General features: G+C 38.5%; 1 protein-coding gene across 2 annotated transcripts in view; it reads right to left on the minus strand.

Moving 5' to 3' along the window:
* LOC121297248 (zeta-sarcoglycan-like) overlaps positions 1-18,949 on the minus strand; it is a 108,272-nt gene that overhangs the window by 57,134 nt on the left and 32,189 nt on the right. For both annotated transcript variants that reach the window (XM_041223562.1, XM_041223477.1), the window contains exons 2-3: positions 14,235-14,336; positions 3,192-3,279 (exon numbers count right to left, since the gene is read on the minus strand). In XM_041223562.1, the coding sequence (XP_041079496.1) occupies positions 3,192-3,279; positions 14,235-14,336 (190 nt within the window). The remainder of the gene's footprint in view (positions 1-3,191; positions 3,280-14,234; positions 14,337-18,949) is intronic.

Here is an 18,949-nt window from a genome sequence, read left to right on the forward strand (position 1 = left end):
CGTGCGTGGTGACGTCAGACCCGGAAGAAACATTCAGTACTGCCAGGTGAAATGTGAATTGCGATGTTGCACAGTTTAATCAGTAAACAGAAAATAAAAGGTTGAACAAACGAAAAACACTTTGTAAAATAAAACGGCACAGTAGCCAAAATGAACAGACAGACAGACAAACGATGGATGAACAACCAAGTATCAAGTGTAGTCGTTATTATTATTGAGAGGTGTACTATTGCAAAGCTTGTTTTAACATTGTCTTCATTACAACAGCCAGAGACCCACGCTTACAACTGCATTGTCATATTTTCTACATTTTCTTTAAATTCTCAAATTAATAATCGATACCTGGGTATTAAGAAGATACCCACGTTGGGTCGAGTAATTCATAACCCAATGGGTACCCATGTTTTTGAGTAACTGTGCTGACCTCTAATATATATAAACATACATTAGTACCAGAGACAGGACTATCATTCATGCAATTGTAACTTTATATGCAGAATGTACAATATTTGAAACAAAGATTAGTTAGTTATTCAAGGATTTTAGTTAAATAAAAATAACCTGGCCTCTATATTATACCAATGGTTTGAAGTTTACAACTGTGTTTTTATTAGCTCATTAAAGTTAGTGTATTATAGTAGCACATGTTTTTATGGCCGTAATTCAAATGTAGAGTGGCATGTTCTTTGTCAAATTAATAAATGTCAGACAGAAAAAAAAAGAGCCAACTATAAAATCTTAGTGCCCTCTCAAGGACTGGTTATAGTACCTGTTGCTATAGCAAATTTAATTGTTCTGAGCAACTAGCTAAAAGTCATGACACACAAGCACAGTCTTTGCGTATTACCAGTAAATGTAGACTGAACATTAGAGGTCATACTTTGCATTTCAAGAATATATATATATATATATATATATATATATATATATATATATATATATATATATATATATATATATATAATATATATATAATAACAATTGCCAATAATAACTAGCATTCTCTTGGTTATCTGCTATCAGAACAAATATGTTGAATTATTTGTTTTAAGTGTTACAGTAAAGTCATACCTCTTGGACACACTACTAGGTAGCATTAGTGTCTTCAGATAGGATGCCTACTATTTCCAAACACTATGACCGTTACTGTGACTGTTATTGCTCCAAGCAAAATATATAAGAGAAATTAATGAAAAACATTTATAGGGTGCTGTATTTATTCCACGAGTGAGAATGGCCAAATACCCAACAAGTTGTTTGCCATCCTATTAAATGAAATAAAGACAGCATACTATGTATTCTGTTAAAATAACAAGTAAAATGTATGGAAAAGAAAGCGGGGTATATTCATTTTTTCTTTTTGCATTTTCAACCCTATGCAAAACATGATTTATTTAAAGAACTGGATTCATCCCTCTTTTGAGGACTTGAGCATGTGTTTAAAAAATACAAACATACTTTTAGAAAAATCAATATACTGCTTTTTTAAAACTTTTTATCTGTAAATAAATGTTATCCCATTTTGTAAAAAGTGAGGTTTATCCGCTCAGGTTTTACTCCACCGTACAGGTCAGAGTCGAGGTAATCTATTATTCAATTGCAAATTGACTTAACGATTTAATGATGATAAATTTTGCTGGAGACCTTGTCTGTGGGTGCTCGACAGCTACCTGTGTGAAGCCAGCTAGGAAAGACGAACAATATCATGCATCCTAGTGCTGCAGATAGGAAGTGGCATGCAGGGCCACCCCCACCCCCAAAAGACAAGGCATGCTGCAAGGTGATGGCAGGGGAGGAGGAGGCCAAAACAAAAGAAGCGACATGAATGAAAGCCACATTGAGCCTTTATGACAGTTGGTGATGACATGTTGGTTAGGGGTGGATTCTTTTTTACAGAAAAGTAACCGCGATTTCAAGCAAATGAAACCTTGATTATCTTGGATAACTGGGGATGTTTGGTTTGGTAATTGTAAAAGAAGAGTTTTGCATTAGCTAAGTCAGTATTGGGATACAATGTTTGTGTTTATCCAACAGTGCCCAAAGCCAATGTTAATCACCTAAAATGATTTGAAGTTTCAAATGAAGTTTCACGGGCCCCTAGAGTTTTACTGGCGTCATTAAAAAAATGTAGAGTGCCCAATTATCTCTCTCTCTCTCTCTCTCTCTCTCTCTCTCTCTCTCTCTCTCTCTCTCTCTATATTATATATTATATATATATATATATATATATATATATATATATATATATATATATATATATATATGTATAAAGTAAGATCTTACTGCAATTCCCCATAACAGATCAAGAGAACTGATGGTCACTGAGCATCCTCCAATCCTCCAAAAATATGCTTTTTACAGAGAATATTGGTGAAATATCGGCCTCAGGAAGAGCCCTGTATGTTTCCTCTTGAGCTCACTGTACAGCACTGAGGAAACACAGTCCCATATGATTTTGTCTCCAGAACCTGTGGGAGCGCCAGCACCAATGCACCCTGTGGAATCTCTGAGGTTGTAAACTTTGCATAGAGAGGACATTCCCCTTACTGTATGACTCTCTGCGCTCACCACATGTTTACCAGGTTAGCCACTCTGAGACTGTTCACTACTGTAATTTTAACTATGCCAGATACTTTCTTATAAAATCTACCACTGTATTTTTTCAGATTTCCCATGGTTATACTATGCATTTACCATAGTTTACCCTGGTTTGCCATGCTTATTAATATGCTGTACCATACCTTTACAATGCTTACCTTATCTTTACCATGCTTTCACTGTGCTTTATTAGACTTTGCTATGTTTTACTATGATAAACTATATTCAGTCCTAACATCTCCATTATAACAGCATGTATGGGACCTGAGGATAGGTATAATAATGAAATAGTCTGAATTTTATTCCTTCCTAGATACAATTATGTTCAGACCTGGGAGGTAGAACCATCCTGTGTTCACTGAAATAACTGAGAAATGTAATAGAAAGAAAATATGTAATATTAATAATAATATAATATGTATGTAATACTTATTTTTGTTTACTGTTACACACTTCAACAAAGCGACATGAATTGCTACTATGTCAGCTCCATTTATAATGAAGAAAATAGTCATCTTTGTTGAAATATATCACCCAGACATTAGGTAGGAGAATTAGATTTCAACAAACACCAACTGAAAAAATGAACTTACCAACTATAAGTTGTCCAGTGAGCTGCCCGAGCTCATTTCTTGCATTCACAGTCACATTTCTGTCAGACTGCAAGATCAGTGGACTGTCCTGAAAAAGAAGCACCAAGAAAGAGAAAAGGGATGTGGGGATGAAGAAGGAAATGATAAGCCAGTTCATTCAAATCAACCATTCTAGCCTTTCAAACTTGTTTCAGTTTTAATGTGGCAGATAGCAGTAAAATGCAGTAGACCATGATCTCCTTTACATAATGTGCAGGCCTGTGATGTGAAGTGGACAAATGCTGCCAATATTGAAAACAGCAAATTAGTGAAGGGTCCTTGTACAGTAATATATTGTACCTGTATAATAACTGCCAACATCGCCTAACAGTAAATTACCGAAGTCTGAACAGTGCACTTTATTGTATTAAGTATTTATGCATATCCTTTTATAAAACAAGGTTATGATTTTAGGGTTAACAAATTGACATAAAGCCCAACATCTTACAATCTGGCAGTTATGTCAATGCTCAGATAATAAGCATATACAGTACTGTTAAGTTAATATATTTTTTATCATATTCCTGAAGCTACAGATAAAGAGTGGAAAGGTCACACATGATTCTTAACATTAACAGTCGGCTATATGTCTTTGGAAGTGGCACCTACAATAATAATAATAATAATAATAATAATAATAATAATAATTAGACGCGGAGGGGAATAACAAAAGAAAAAAAAAAAAAAAAAAAAAAAAAAAAGGGGGCCAGAAGAGCCGCCTATGAATAATAATAATAATAATAAACAAACTGAAAGGTAAAACCCATTTAGGTACTGTACAATAAACAGGGGATTTTTTCAGGCAACAAAAGGCCATTTTCAGCTGCAGCATGTCACAATATATTATATATATATATATATATATATATATATATATATATATATATATATATATATATATATATATATATATATATATATATATATAATATATTATTTTTCATGGTTTAAATTGAATTATAATGAGTTTCCACCAACTAACAGCAAATTTCCTTGTAACTTGGCATGACACTGAGAACTGAAATCTGCATGTACTGTACATGGTTGAAAATTCTGAAACAAGGTAACTTTTACAGCTTACCCTTGTTACAACTAGCACTAGCTTGCCCATACAATTGCAAGGCCTGTATTGAAAATGAAGTGCTATGTAAGTTGGACTCCTTAATTTGGATTCAAAATTCATTTGGGCATGTTCTTATGTACAGCTCTAGGGTTGGGTTTTCAGATTGTGTTTATTAAGCATTTATTCCAAAGGACTTGATTCCTGCTGCATGCAAATGTAGAAGTGACTCCCTGCAGAGAAGAGATGACATACATTAAGAGGAAGTGTGGGATGTTGTGGCTGCTTTGTTTACAGAAAAAACGCTCAAAGAGAATAGCGATTCAAATGTAATTTAAATGGCTTTATATGCATATTACGTGGTTCTGAGTTCTGTTGCTCTAATTCTCTCTTTGTTCTCTCTATTAATAATATATATATATATATGTATATATGTTTAAAATTGAAGTGGGGATGCATTATTAATATTTTCATTCAGCCATGTGATACCAAGTGCAGTATGTTAAAAGTTGTAGGCTTGTCGACCATAAAAAAAGTATTTTAGTAGCTGCCACTCCTTAGAATTGTAAAGTTAACAATTCCTTATCTTCTTCCGGTCTCCAATTACTACCTCGTTCTTGACCATCCATTGTGTTTGAAGAAAATGAAAGCGTGTAACACCACTGACAAACATACCCAACAGGTCTGGTCCCACTGTGACAAACTACATCGTGTCAACACTGCCAAGTCGTACGGCAGACAATGATGTAGCACAGTTATGACGGTTCAGTGCCGTCTCTGAACCACCTCACGAGGGGGGTCAGAGACGGCATAAAATATGACGCTTCTGTGGCGGTATAGGCAATTCACTTAGACCTATAAGCTGCTTCAGAGTCAGTTCTGAACCATCATAACTCCTCTGTGTGAAAGCATCTTATGTTAGTAGCACTTCCTGGGAAAAAAAAAAAAAAACACATTCCCCTTTCCATTTTTGTGCCTTCTCTTTATAATAAACCTGTGCTGAGCAAATGGGTGCCATTTAATGGTAAATAAAAATTCAATAACATTTTAAGATACTTTCTCTTTGGTTTTCAATACAAGATATTTTACCACGAAGTTACGAAGTCTTGTAGAACATTTGTTATTTACAGCTAGGCATCTAAAATGCTTTTTTGCATTTTTATATATATCCGATATATATATATATATATATATATATATATATATATATATATATATATATATATATATATATATATATATATATATATTAAACATCTCAAACCATCAGTAGACCTGGGGGTTGCAGAAACTTATGGAGATATAGCACGTTATACCTAGAACTACCGCAGCTGTCATTTTGACTGTCATAGTAAAAACAGTGGGCTTGGCTTAGAGCTGCTGTACTTGAGATCTTCGAGTCTGTTTTTAATAGCTACAGGAGACATTTTCAAGACGAAGACTACCATTGAATAGCTAACGGAGTTGAACTCAGGCACAGAATAAAAGGGTAAGCAGAAAACACTTATAAGTATAAGTCAAAGAAACAAATCTCGGGCACTATTCTCTGTTGCTTCACAGAGTGTCGTAAGCTTCTGCTGCATGTAAAAAGTCATCTGAGCTGCTAAAACCACTCTGTTTTTAGTCCAGCATATGCAATCATAAGTCCCCTTCCAATACCACCCCCAAGTCTCGTGTCAGTGTTCGTGTTCGGAGAATGCAGTTCCTCTACCAGGGCTAGGCTTTGCTTTACCCCCGCTGTTGAACGATTTTGCTTGCTGCTGTGAATGCAGTTGACCGAAATTTTAATTAATATATATTGTGTACTTTTGTTGTTGGGTGTCCACCCTGTCGCGCAACAACGCTTTGCCCGTGTTGTGCTGTGAATTAGCTGCAGTGGAGTTTAAAAAAAAAACAAAAAAAAAAAAACAACAACCGCTTTCCTGTGTTCTAAAGCTGTAGAGTAGGGCTGTGTTCTAACCTGCCCAGCTGTAGAGTAGGGCTGTGTTCTAACCTGCCCAGCTGTAGAGTAGGGCTGTGTTCTAACCTGCCCAGCTGTAGAGTAGGGCTGTGTTCTAACCTGCCCAGCTGTAGAGTAGGGCTGTGTTCTAACCTGCCCAGCTGTAGAGTAGGGCTGTGTTCTAACCTGCCCAGTTGTAGAGTAGGGCTGTGTTCTAACCTGCCCAGTTGTAGAGTAGGGCTGTGTTCTAACCTGCCCAGCTGTAGAGTAGGGCTGTGTTCTAACCTGCCCAGCTGTAGAGTAGGGCTGTGTTCTAACCTGCCCAGTTGTAGAGTACTGCCCAGTTGTAGAGTAGGGCTGTGTTCTAACCTGCCCAGCTGTAGAGTAGGGCTGTGTTCTAACCTGCCCAGCTGTAGAGTAGGGCTGTGTTCTAACCTGCCCAGTTGTAGAGTAGGGCTGTGTTCTAACCTGCCCAGCTGTAGAGTAGGGCTGTGTTCTAACCTGCCCAGTTGTAGAGTAGGGCTGTGTTCTAACCTGCCCAGCTGTAGAGTAGGGCTGTGTTCTAACCTGCCCAGTTGTAGAGTAGGGCTGTGTTCTAACCTGCCCAGCTGTAGAGTAGGGCTGTGTTCTAACCTGCCCAGCTGTAGAGTAGGGCTGTGTTCTAACCTGCCCAGCTGTAGAGTAGGGCTGTGTTCTAACCTGCCCAGCTGTAGAGTAGGGCTGTGTTCTAACCTGCCCAGTTGTAGAGTAGGGCTGTGTTCTAACCTGCCCAGCTGTAGAGTAGGGCTGTGTTCTAACCTGCCCAGCTGTAGAGTAGGGCTGTGTTCTAACCTGCCCAGCTGTAGAGTAGGGCTGTGTTCTAACCTGCCCAGCTGTAGAGTAGGGCTGTGTTCTAACCTGCCCAGCTGTAGAGTAGGGCTGTGTTCTAACCTGCCCAGTTGTAGAGTAGGGCTGTGTTCTAACCTGCCCAGTTGTAGAGTAGGGCTGTGTTCTAACCTGCCCAGCTGTAGAGTAGGGCTGTGTTCTAACCTGCCCAGCTGTAGAGTAGGGCTGTGTTCTAACCTGCCCAGCTGTAGAGTAGGGCTGTGTTCTAACCTGCCCAGCTGTAGAGTAGGGCTGTGTTCTAACCTGCCCAGCTGTAGAGTAGGGCTGTGTTCTAACCTGCCCAGCTGTAGAGTAGACCCGATGTGTCAGGCCTTCAATAAAAAAAAGTGTGTTCTCAGTGCACTCGGTGTGCACAGTACTTCGGTGCCTCGTGTGCTTTGCGCCTCAGCACGTTAAGTGCCAGTGGAGCTCAGGGTGAGCTGGAAGCGCCATCAATGACGGCAAAGGAGGATGCACTTTCAGTAGCGGTCTCCTAGGGTGTGGACTACTTCCGCAATGAGTTAAGGCTCCATTGGTGGGGGGATTACCTAAAGACCCTGTGTGCCCAAACCCGCAGTGCAGGGTCACGGAGACACACCACAAGAGGGAGTATGCGGCAGAGGCACAGGTGACCTGCCTTGCAAATACGGCTGGCATACTGACTGCCTATATGGATGGCATACTAAGGAAACCCCTGCTCCCTTCTTAGAGAAGGTCTGGTTAGAGAAGGCCACAGTTCTCCTGGTTCTCCCCGAATGGAGCCTTGATATTGTGCTGGAGGCTCTCACAAAGATCCTGTCTGAGCCCATACACTGCATAGAGTTGAAGTATCTGTCTATGAAGACAACCTTCCTCTTGGCTATCACCTCCTCAAACTGGGTCAGTCAGCTACAGGCGCTGTCAGTGAACAGCTCCTGTATGCGTATTTGGGACGATGGCAGTAGGGTGTCACTATGAACAAACCCTGTGTTCCTCCCTAAGGTGATCACAGCCTTCCCCTTGAACTAGTCTGTGGAACTGAAGGCTTTCCATCCACTTCCGTTCTCTTTGTTGCTGGCATTGAGTTGCTACATGAATAGGACAAGAGCTCTGCGTCATTCTGACCAGCACCTTGTCTGTAGTGGTATTCGGACTGTAGGACAGCCCCTCTCGAAGCAGCAAATGTCACATTGGATTGTGGACACAGTCTCAACTGAGTATTGTAGTGCCGGCTTGCCCCCACCTGGGAAGGTAGCTGCACACTTTACTAGAGGGTTGGTTACATTTTGGGCCCTCTTCAGAGGGGTCTTGTCCGACATCTGTACTGTGGTTAGCTGGGCTACGCCACATACTTTCTCTAGGTTCTACTACTTTAACATGGTAGATCCTTCTTTGCATTCATTAGGCACAAGGGTCCTTGAGGTTAGGGTGCCGACCATATGAAGATGACCACCATCCAGCAAGGTTGTATCGGTCGCCCTCAATGGTTTGATGCAAAAGAGATCATGGCTTCCGTGAGTTGACTGTTTAATCCTTCAGTGGGCGGGGCCGAGGGCATCACTCCAGGAAGGGGCCTATCGGCACCTCTGATATAATGAGCTCAGTGAATACCAGCCAATGGACAGGCATATCCCATACGTATGTTGTTGTGGTCATCTTCTCTTTCAGGGAAACAGGGTTACGATAAGTAACCTAACGTTTGTCTTCCCCCAATCTTCCTTCCCCCAAAACATTTTTGACTGATCTACTTCAAAGGGCTAAATATTGGTAACAGAGTCATAAAGATTTAAACTGGGGAATGGTTTAGATTACCTGCTGTTTAAAAGATTATTCTTTTTTAAATTCTAGATTCATTGTTTATTAAAATGTTGCACCCTCGTTTGCATGCAGTTTTTTTCATTCTGCACGGACCAAAACATGTACATTAAACCAATTTTACTATTACTAAATGGCAAGCAGGAATCACTCAAATTCTTAAAGGGGAAGAAAACATCAGGGAAAAACACAGAAAAACTGCAACCCTAAATATAACTAGAATTGCCAGCAACTTTACGACTTCCAGTACCAATAACAGTACCAAACACTTTAGCAAATAGTGCAGAATGCCAGTACCAGTACCAAATACTTTAGCAAATAGTGTCATTTTTACATAGTAACCATGACCCCATGTGCACTATATAAGGAGTTATAAGCTAGTTTTACTTGACTACTTTACTTTTACTATGACTTTTAGGGAAGGTCAGAGGTCATGGGCAATGACATTTTTTTATAGAGCATGCACGGTTTGATATATGTGTTCCATAGTAACCATGGCCCTATCTGCACTCTATAAGGAGTTAATAGCCAGTTTTATATGTTGATGATGTCTTCCAACATGGCTGCCATTTTTTTTTTTTTTTGTAGTGTAGCAACTTCCCTTGAACAACCTTTAAAGACAATCACACTAGGATCATGTGTGCCAATTTTGGTTAAATCGGACTAGCGGTTTCTGACACGAAGGTTTTTGTAAACCAGTTCTGTATGTTGATGATGTCACCCAACATGGCCGCCATGTTTTTATTGTAGCAACTTCCCTTGACCAAATCTTAAAGACAACCACTGTAGGGTCATGTGTGCCAATTTTTGGTTCAATCGGACTAGCGGTTTGGGAGAAGATCTTTTTAGTTTATGATTATGACATCTGTACCGTGCGATTTTGACATCAAGCAGTGTGGCTGCCATACCACACAACCTATCAGCTTATGAACACCAGTTAATCTTGGACTATCCCTCAACAAGTATACCAACTTTCAGCACTCTGCAATAGGTGGTTTGCAAAAGACAAATTTTTATATTTAGGCAAAAAAAAAAAAAAAATTCTTTCCAATATGGTGGCCAAACCATGTAACCTACGACATATGTTCAATTAACATCTACCAACTTTCCATAAGCATCTACTAGTGTACCAAATTTCATCAGTTTTTGAGCAACTTTAGGGGGAAAGAAGAAGAAGAAGAAGAAGAAGAAGAAGAAGAAGAAGAAGAAGAAGAAGAAGAAGAAGAAGAAGAAGAATCCCAGCAATAACAATAGGCTTCCCAGCACTATGACCTGGGAGCCTACTAATAATATTCAAGTTATATTAAATAACCCTTAAAAAGGAAATCTTTACTATATTAGAAAGCTACTTGTTAACAGTTAATAAAACATTACCCCTTAAAATGTAGCATGATTAAGAGTAACTCCCTTATAAATGGCTTATTTAAAAAAAAAAAATACAGAGCTTTTCATCTTGCTGATATATTTCAGTTTCCTTTGTATTTGAAAATAAGTCTTATTTTTTTAGGGTAGGTAATTACTAATCCAGGAGATGCAAACAAGGGCTTCTGCAAATACTGCAGTCTCAATAAGACAAGCAAAAACTACGGACTATATTAACAATACTACTCCGGACAAAAGGAGAAGGGCAGAATTGAAACAAGCATTTCTACTGGCAAATCACGCTGCCATTTCCACTGTGGATTGCTCATCTGAGATCGGCAAAAACATTGTAAATGATACAAACTGCACCGATCTTGAAGACATCCAGCTGCACAGCAGTGATAAATTCAGTCCTGGGGGCCGTGTTATTTTTTTATTGTGGTTTCTTTCAGGAAGACGTAGGCGGGTTTTTGTAAAAGTAGTTGGCAGCCGTGGTCAACTGTCCTTCATTACAAATGCTAGTTGCAGATTTGCACGGTTGAAAGGTCACCACTATCTACAGGGCATTTGTGTTCCCTAACAAGTAGCATTTATTGACAAACAGGCCATAATACAGGAACAAATGTTCACTGTACTTTATCTGGTAATAACCCTTCTCCTTCCTTGTTTACAACTCACTCTGTTTGTTAGCTACCCTCAATCAATAAATTTTAGTTATGTCGTACATCCATTCCCATTCACATCAGTACATTCCACGGTGATTTTTTTTTTTACAGTTTACTGTTGTTATTTTATTTATTCAAATATTACTCCTCTCCTGTAACTTCTCTTTTCTTAAGGTTGCTATTTAAATGCTTGCTGTTCACCCTGGTTCTCGTCTAACATAGAAAATGATTGGAATGTATTTATGCTTGCCTGCACAAAGTGGGGTGTAGCTACCTCCATTCTTTGTTCTGCCCCCCACCACTGATTGGCGTGCTTTCATAACTTACTTGTTGCGCATTAATTGTTTGAAAACAAAGATGGTGCAAGCCAGTATCAAAATTTCAGACAAAAGAAAATTGTCCATTTTCATTTAATAGTTTTGATAAAATTTAGAGGAATGTCATATAGTTTTGATAGCAGTACAGGGATAAATAAATTGCTTTGTATTTGTATACTTTTTATTAATATTTTTTTTAAATGTAGTTATTATTTAGGCTCAGCTCACCTTTACCACCCCTGTGCTGACTCGGGAATAACGACGATGAACACATGCTGTCCTCCGAAGCGTGTGCCATCAGCCTCCTGCTTCTTTACACACTGTGGATTCACCATGCAGCCACCCAGGAGCTACAGCATAAGAGGCAAGCCCGCAGGTTCCTGGCCAGCCCGCAGGCACCCGGTCAGACTACAGGGGTCACTGGTGCGCGGTGAACCGAGGACACCCTGGCCGACAACATCCCCTCCACCCCCGGCGACGCTCAGCCAATTGAACGCCGCCTCCTGGGAACTCCAAAGGAATACATAACACAAAGTAATTTATCATCAGTGTAACCCCTGCTATCCATTATGTCCTTGTTTTTTCATGTTTATTAAATCAAGTAAAAACATTATGAGAAAATATATTAGTTCAATAAATCACACCTGTGTTTTCCAAAATTTAGGTCTGTTGTTTATTCCTGACATTTAACCCTTTGCGGTCCTATGTCAGACCAGTAAGAGATTACAATTTTCCCTTTCCCATCCAATGTTGGACCCTGTCTGACATCATCAAAAAGACGTAAAGCACAGGTCTCAAGTCGTTGTTTCTCCGGAAAAAGCAAAATAAAAAAACTTTCAATGGCCGAGTGAGACCGATAGGAGCCGAATGAAGCCGAAAACTGCGTGTCTGATAGCCCCTGCACCACAGAGATAACATGGGCATAAACAAAGGAGGTAGCTGCTTCCACATCCAGCGCTCAAAGAATATCCCAGACATTTGCAGATCATTGTGAGATGTTACAGTAATAAAATAATGACTTGGATCGCCTTATTGAGGAGTTTGGTGATAAAATGAGTGATCAAAAGAGGATTTATCAGTATGCACGTCTATAAAGAGGTATGTGAAAAATACAGCAAAGGGGTGGGGCTTGGCTGGAGATGCAGTACTGATCATTTTAAACCTGTTTTACTCTGAAAAATATTTTAAACAGCGCGTATAAAATAAACAGTGCGTGTGAAAATAAATTGGACCTGATGCGCCTGACAAGCGCTGAATAAATGGACAGATAAGGGTTAAAAGATACCAAGTGCTATTTAAAACACTGTTAGTACTGAGATTAATCTTTTATTAATGTTCATTGTACAGTAAGGTGTCTTTTACACGTCTGATAGATTTTCTTTCCAATATTCAGTCAATTTGATAACCCTGACTGAAACTCAATCAAACTCATTAACCCTTTGCGGTCCTATGTCAGACCAGGTCTGACATGAAAATGTGTCCTTTCCGGCCTGACGTTAGACCCTAACCGACATCATAAAAAAAGGTGTCATTCACAGGTCCCTAGTCGGTTTTTCTCTGGAAAAAGCAGAGAAAAGCTTTCAATGGCCGACAGAGGCCGAGAGAAGCAGAGAGAAAAAAATGGAGGTGGATCTGAGCAATACACATAACCCCTTCACCACGGAGACAACACTGACATAAACAAACAAAATAACCTGCTCCTGCATCCAGCACTCAAAGAACATCCTGGACACTTGCCAAGCTTTTGAGATGTTATGGTAATAAAATAATGACTTGGATAGCATTATTGAGGAGTTTTGTGATAAATCGAGTGATCAGGAGGTGATTTATCAGTATGCACTACTATGAAGAGATATGTCATAAATACAGTGAACAAGCGGTGGGACAGGGCTGGAGATGCAGTACTCATGTTGATATGCAGTGCCTTTTAAACATCTTTTACTGTGAATAAAATTAGTTTTAAACAGCTAGTGTAAAATGAACAGCTTGTGTGAAAATAAATTAAACCTGACACTCCTGACAGGCGCTGAATAACTGGAACGCAAAGGGTTAATGACATACTTACACATTCTTTACAAGGCAGCTCAAGTATGAGTATACGGTAGGTTAAGAACTGTTGTTACAGTGAATCACTTTCGCAAAGGTTCTTTTTTTAACTTGTAAAAGAAAAAACAAATTAATTATTTTGATAGAGATAAAGTTATATATACCGGTAACAAAAATACAAAACATACTTATGTGTTAAGGGTTAGCCTGGAATGCCTGTATTGCACATTAGGAACAGAGGTTCATTGCAACTTTACTTTTTTCTTCTATCCTTCCACCCACTGAATGCAGCAAGTTCAGGTCCAAGGATTATATGAGCATGCGACTTCCATATCTACAACATGGTGGCTTGGGAGCTGTCTTCCTCAGGGAATGGGTTTTTTTTTTCCCCCTTGTGGGAGGAAAAAGTAAAGTTACAGCATCCAAACTGGGCATATTGTACAGTGCTGAACCAACAGGAGACATTCAGAGATATCTGCTGCAATGAATCTGTATCTGCTCTAGTTAGTTTAAGGCAATAGTTTTAGATGAAACTACATTAATTGTTGTATTATTTGTAAAGCTCAATGTTAGTGAAGAGAATTGTCAAAATGAAATCCCCAATGCCCAAATATTTTTTGTTTTTTTGTTTTTTTGTTAACAATGACTATGGCATCTTGGATTAAGTGTGCATATGGCAGGTTATTGATTGTACATTAAAGAAAGCTCTGGTTATCTCTGTGACTCTATTATCTACAGACAAAATGTATGATAGCAAAACTAATAAAAACTAATAAATAAATCTAATTCTTTGTGCTAATGAAATGGGTTGATGATAAATTGATTCTAAAGTTCTGATATTCCAATTCTGTAACATGTATTTTGTATTTCAAATGAATGCGGAACAACTGTCTGTGTCATTGCAGACGTAATAATATAATTAACATAATGTTATTGTGCTTCACATTTTATGCTTACCTTTCTTGACTGTATTTCTTTAACATACAGTGGAAGAAGAAACTCAGATATGCCCTCCAGCCTTATTCCCTGTTTGTTTACTCTAAGGTTGCCCATTCCATCCTGCCAAAAAAGCAAAAACAACCACATTCAATACCTGAAATAGACAAAATACCCATCAGCTGCTTATCCAACATATGAGGCCCAGCCTGAAAGATCGGAGTTTTGAATGCTGCAATATAATAATCCAAATATGGAGGGAATGACTTACACATTTAAAATAACAAATGAAAACACAGTATTTACAGTATAATCGTAAATCTCGAAAAACTACTCACTTCTAAATCTTTTGTATTCATTTTTGTATTACTTAAGTATAAATACATGTTAATTTGGATTCATATGTTGTTTTTTTCTGACTTTATGTGAACGAAAAGACACACATTTGCCCATTTTCCCATTGGAAATAGTGATATTTTGAAATATCACTGTCCTGGTCACAAAAGCAAAGTTTGTGGGGAATAATAGCCATTTTCTATACTTTTGAGGCATAAGCAATTAGGAAATAACACTTACTACCCAGGAACAAAAATTGTGTTACATAGTGTAATCAATATTCCCATCCTGGAATCTCTCAAACGGAACACCAGTTTATCAACACAACAAGGTGACAGCCCTGATTTTGAATTACTGAGTTTTCCAATACAATAAATACAATTGATTGCTCCCATATGGTACTGTAGTATTAGAGCAAAGTGGGCATGAACACACGACCACACACTCCCTAAGCCAATATCTTACTACCTAAAAAGAGCAAGAGCCCAACATCGCAATAGGGTTTCAGGTCCCTTAATACATAGATAATAAAAACAAATGAATGGATAATTTAATCTGCTGGGACCCCCGATGCATCCCAAACCCAATTGGATGGCGGACTGGAGCACCACCTCAGTGGCCTCGAGGACCAAAGTTGATGCCTTGGCTGTGGGGGGTCCGGGCAATAGGTGGAATGCTCCCCCCTTCAAGTGGAAGAGGAGGAGCTGCCTGCCTGAAGGCTGGAGAAGACGGAACTGCCTGCCCAAAAACAGAAAAAGAGTGCAACAGCCATTCCTGAAGGCAAACAAAGGAGCGAGTGCCATCTACAGCACCAATGTGCTATTTTTTCAACAAAATGAATAATAAAGAAAACTTCTCTGTGTGAAAAAAGTATTAAAGTTTTACATGATACAGAAATGGCTGTTGAACGTATATACAGTAAATCAGAGACAACATATCTCAAATAACAACACAGTATATGGCAGCTGATTAAAAGGTATTTTGTATGATATGTAGGTATGATATGTAGGCAATAGCTTTGCAAAATGCATAAATCTATCAAATACAAAGTGGTGCTGTACACCCCAAGTCTAGTGAAATAACAAAGTAGTAATACACACTGAGAATTGCACAAAACATTTCTAAAATACCCCCCAAAAATTGTATATGCTAGTCTATTTTAGTTTTTTAATGGAATGAAGGAATAGTAAAAAAGGCTACAAGGTCTGCTCTTCATTGTGATGTGCCTGGTGATACTTTGCTTAGCTCATACTGTGCCACACTGCTGATGGTTTCTTTCGCTGATCACTTTCTCCCGAATTCAGACCGTCAGTCATGAATGCCCCTTTGAAACAAGAGCTGATGTAATGCATGTTTTACATAGGAAAAAAAAATCTTCTGAATACGAGTGTAACAGGGAGAGATCTGTGCTGACTCTGCTGACGCATCCACAGGGCTGCAGGAAGAGGGCGGCAGTCATCCAACAACCGCCTGTGAGTCATGGCAGTGACAATGGAGAGGTGGGAGAGTGGGTGTGTGGACTTTCCCCCTCTCTGAATGGCTGAGAGGCGCATCTTGGGAGATTGTTACCCCTATAAATTAACGCTCTGTTGTTTCCTCAGGTCTGCCCTGTTAAACACGCCGAGAGTGCGGAAGCGCTGGTCAACGACCGAGAACCAGTGGGAGAGAAAGAAACTGAGGTTCAGAGCGAGACATTGAGGGAGGGGAACCCTTGGGCAGACCCCTGATTAGTATATCAGAGCAGGCCAGTGAGCCAGCAGTGTAGGACGGTGATCTGGGTCGCACGGGCAGCGGCGACCGGGATATCGCTGCAAAGTACAGCACCTTTTCTTTGTAGTTTTTGTTACTGTTTTATTTTCCCTGTTTCTTTGTGCCTTCTGCTTGGTATACCCGTGGTTCTGTTTACCATTGTTAGTAAATCAGACCATGGACCCACGGCGCCATCTGCGGGATTAAAGAACAAATAGCACCCTGAAATAAAACTGGGCACCTGTGCGGTGTTGCCAAATTCACCTGTCTGTCTCTTGTGTCAGTGAATTACCCACCACCCTTCCACAACGAGTAATATGATTTGTACTTGTGTACTGAACTTACCTAGGAAAATTGGCAAAATCATTACGAGGATTGGTTTGTGCTCATTCCTCGGCACAGCCCTAGTATTAAATGAACAGTTGGCATTTTCAGAAATATTGATTAGCGATTTTAGTTGTTTGTTCTAAAAAAGCTGTTTGCAAATATCTATGATAAAAAAACAATAGCCATGCAAACAGAGCAATCAATTACAATTTAAGCCATCAGTGCAAGTAAGTGTAAATTTGAAGTTTCCAACAGGCTATTTTTGTAATAATGATAACATACCACGATAATGTTAGTAGGGATCTGATACTTTGCCACTTTAACTTTAGAGGTATTCTTTGCTAACTCAAGATGTCATGCACAAATGATGGACAACATTTTGAAAGGATCTGGAAGCTTTAACAGCAAGTGAATAAAGTAAGGCAGAGATATGAGACTAGTTTTTTTTTCTAGATGGGCACAATAATAAATAAAACAGGAGGTACAAACTGAGCAACAGAAAATACCCCATGCTGCTAGCCGTCTGGTCCATAATGGTCGACTTATCTTTTTTCAGTGATCTAGAGTCTGAGCTACAATGTGTGACATTCATTAGAATCAAATGGAAACTAAACAACACATTAAGTTTGTGGCTATTATACTGTATACGTAAGGGTGAGAACAGAAGGTGGGCCGGTAATAAGAGGCAAGAAAATGGCTTTTAAAGCACAGTTTAGCACTCTTAGGGCAATTAAATTCTTATTTCATGTTGAGTAGGCAATATAATTGCAAGAAGTTTCCAGAATTTAAGGGTAGTTTTTCACAACAATTTTATGACATCATGTTTTAAGAATGATACAGCTGGAGGATTTGAATCTGTCAACACTGTACTAGCAGCTGAGAAACCGAGTCAAGATTTGAAAAACAGCCAAATACAAATAACATACATTTATAAGACAACAATTATTAAATGAAAAAAACCCTGTTATACAGTTAGAAAAAGATGTATTATTAAGCAATAAAAAAAGTAATTACCAAAACAATCTAAAACAGTTCTAAGAGTTCTCAAAATATGGCACAACATATTTGTATTTTTTTACGTAGCATAATCTTTTATATATTTATTATAAATAGCATATTGTGTCATATAGTACATGGTTACTATATTATTAAAAACAATCTTATTGGCAACAAGATACAAGGTTGTCAATTTTATTTTCTAATACCATATGAATGGTAATCGAAATGTGAAAACTAATCTATGAAAATGAGAGAAAAAAACCTACCCAAAAGCAATGAGTGACATTATAAATGAAGGTTTTATTTTGTAGTTCATGACAAATTGATTCTAAAGTACCTGTTGTAAAAGGAGAACTTTTTTTTCCATCTCATTCCCATTGAGAACAGCCTGCAGCAATTACACTTTGTACAACGTTTGAATTAGCAGTGGTATTTCAATTGCAATTTAAAGCCATGATATTAACAAAAGAAGCAGGTTCAGCTTTTAACTTGTTTTTGCAAACTTCACACATAATTATTCTTGTATTTTTTTGCCATATTTGCACATGTAGAAATACAATAAAACATCATAAATAGTATATTATTAATACAAGACTGTATATAGCTATGAGCATGAAAAGATCATTTCTATTCAGATGCAGTGTCCAGTATATGGGGCAATATGTATTGTTACTATTCTTATTTATTGTAATTTATATATACATGACATGCAAACAAGGCATGACTACATTAAAATAAATCCAGCAGCAACACAAGCAGAAGCATTACCATATATGTAATTGTGTATGTGAATAGACCTTTTAATGTAGCACAGCTTTGAGACAAGCCAAGGAGCCCAGGGATTGGGAACGCCACTTATTTAGCCAATACACTTAGTATTTGAAATATTATGCCGACTACACATGTAAACGGGAAGATGGACTGTCCTTTCTATTATCCTTGGTTGATGTCTTTTTTCAGGAATCAAAATGTTGTACCACAAACAGATATATTTTAAAATATATAGGACACGATCAATACAGTACTCCCTGTATAATACAGCTACCATCATTGCATACATTCAGATATCCAGGACACAATGTATGTCCCTCAATTATAACAAATTTAGTATGATGCTAGGTCACTCTGAATTGCATGATCCAAAGAGGCACACTGGAAAGAAAAGGGCTGTAATAACAGCACTAAAGGCAGGATAGAAAAAAAGAAACAAGTAGCTTACTAAATTGCCAAAATTAAGAAAAAGATTAAAAGGGGGCTGTGACAGGGTCTTATTCGTGTCACGCGAGTGGGTCGCCGCTGTTCAAGCATACAAAGAGACAGACGTG

This window comes from Polyodon spathula, chromosome 1 (genome assembly GCF_017654505.1).
Source record: "Polyodon spathula isolate WHYD16114869_AA chromosome 1, ASM1765450v1, whole genome shotgun sequence".
Classification (NCBI taxonomy): Eukaryota; Metazoa; Chordata; class Actinopteri; order Acipenseriformes; family Polyodontidae; genus Polyodon; species Polyodon spathula.